We start from the raw sequence: 1,631 nt of genomic DNA, 5'->3' as shown, positions 1-1,631 counted from the left end.
TATTATATATGCGCGGCGCGGCGGGGGCGCATTGGTGCGAATAGCGGAGAATTTTGGTCGCACCAATTGGTGCGAATATCCACTTTGAAAAATTATTGTTGTAAAAGGATAGAAGCAGATATATTAAATTAACTCGACATTTTTGATACTTGTTAGGACTCGACCTTGACGATATGAAGCCAGAGGAGGCGATGACGACGCAGTCCTGTCACCCCCTGAGCCTCACAGTCTTTGAACGTGCGCCGGGCCAGGTCGTAAGCGAGAACCGCGATGGCGACGTAGCCACTCACCCAGACCATGGTGATCGACACCGTGCACAGCACGGCGTGCGTGAAAGGAAGCATCATCCAAAACGGCCATCCTGTGGTGTGTTTACACAGTTTTAAAGGAAACGACGTTCCAGAATCATCTTTCGAAAAAAGCGACGAAAATGAACGCGGAATGGAGCTACGTTAAATTACATCACTCTTTTAGTAAAATTGTTTGTATACCTATCTGATCGTGAAGTCCAACCAGCAGAATGACGGAGTAAACTTGCGTGATGACAAATAAGCCGTATGTTAAGGGCTTGATACCGAGCTTTGGTGGTGACCCAGTGAGCTTTAGGTACTTTATCTGTCACGTACAGGAAACTGATTAACGAATCATTGTACTACAACCTAACAGTCATCGAAAAGTGGCCGTCCCGATCATTGGTTAGGCGTATTTTCTTGATGTGGCATTTTACGTACCTCCATGCGCTCCCAGCTGTAGGTGAGTTTGGTAAAGGAGCGCATGGACAAAAATAAAGGTACCGGTACATATACTTCGAACATTGTTACGATAGTCACTGCCGCCATTTGGGAAAACTCTTGAAGGCCTTCTTTCTGATCACCAGTCCTTAAAATTGTATAAATATTCAATCTTATTAATGCTTTTGAAACCTCTTCTCCTCCTATGTCCATGTCAGAGTGTTGACTCACTTTTCTATTTCTGCTGCTGCAATTAAGTAACAAACCATGGCTGCGTACGGTGCCATGACTGCCCAAAAGGAAACAGTCAGGAGTGTCACCCAGCTTGTCCAGCTAAAGCTAATGTAGCCTTTGTGAAGGAACGTTAGTGCTAACAGCTGCAGAACCGGAATAACTGAGAGTAGCTGTGACATATTTCATTTCAATTACCTGTCTCGGTAAATGTAGCAGGGAGAAGGCACAATCCACGCAGGATTCTCCACAAGTAATATATTTCGTGCATAATTGCAATTTTGTCTCGTTTCTTTTTCGTTTTTTGCTCGCGTGGGTGCCGTCGTCTGAGAAAGTTCTGCACATCTGTGAAAAGACTGAAGAAACTGAAAAAGGTGAACCGCTCTTTCTAAATCCTATATTAAAAGCATTATTTAAAACAGTAGCATCACAAGTGACAGTTCACGCATCTGATTAACTTTTGAATAGGTCTTACATCTTAATCCGAGCAACAAACGTTCTATCGGGTGCAACCGCTGCTCCATCACAAAAGTTGTGGACATTTCAGTTCCAGGGCTCGTCGGACACTGTCCCCGCTTACGAACTGGCCACCCCTTGTCGACGTGTTTGCTGATCATCGAGGAATCGATCAGGACTGGTCGAGAAAGAGAGAGAGAGGGTGGGGGGGGG

General features: G+C 45.1%; 1 protein-coding gene across 1 annotated transcript in view; it reads right to left on the bottom strand.

Annotated features, from left to right (window-relative positions):
• LOC113211663 (uncharacterized) overlaps positions 1 to 1,609 on the bottom strand; it is a 3,837-nt gene extending 2,228 nt beyond the window's left edge. Inside the window, exons 1-6 of the mRNA XM_052265450.1 lie at positions 1,438 to 1,609; positions 1,161 to 1,307; positions 963 to 1,080; positions 732 to 879; positions 492 to 615; positions 165 to 361 (exon numbers count right to left, since the gene is read on the bottom strand). Of these exons, the coding sequence (XP_052121410.1) occupies positions 165 to 361; positions 492 to 615; positions 732 to 879; positions 963 to 1,080; positions 1,161 to 1,307; positions 1,438 to 1,579 (876 nt within the window). The 5' untranslated portion in view covers positions 1,580 to 1,609. The remainder of the gene's footprint in view (positions 1 to 164; positions 362 to 491; positions 616 to 731; positions 880 to 962; positions 1,081 to 1,160; positions 1,308 to 1,437) is intronic.
• Between the last annotated feature and the right edge of the window lie 22 nt (positions 1,610 to 1,631).

Source organism: Frankliniella occidentalis, unplaced genomic scaffold (assembly GCF_000697945.3).
Source record: "Frankliniella occidentalis isolate FOCC.00 unplaced genomic scaffold, Focc_3.1 Scaffold27, whole genome shotgun sequence".
Taxonomy (NCBI): Eukaryota; Metazoa; Arthropoda; class Insecta; order Thysanoptera; family Thripidae; genus Frankliniella; species Frankliniella occidentalis.
The sequence above is the reverse complement of the archived record's forward strand: the minus strand, read 5'-3'. Positions and strand labels throughout refer to the sequence as shown.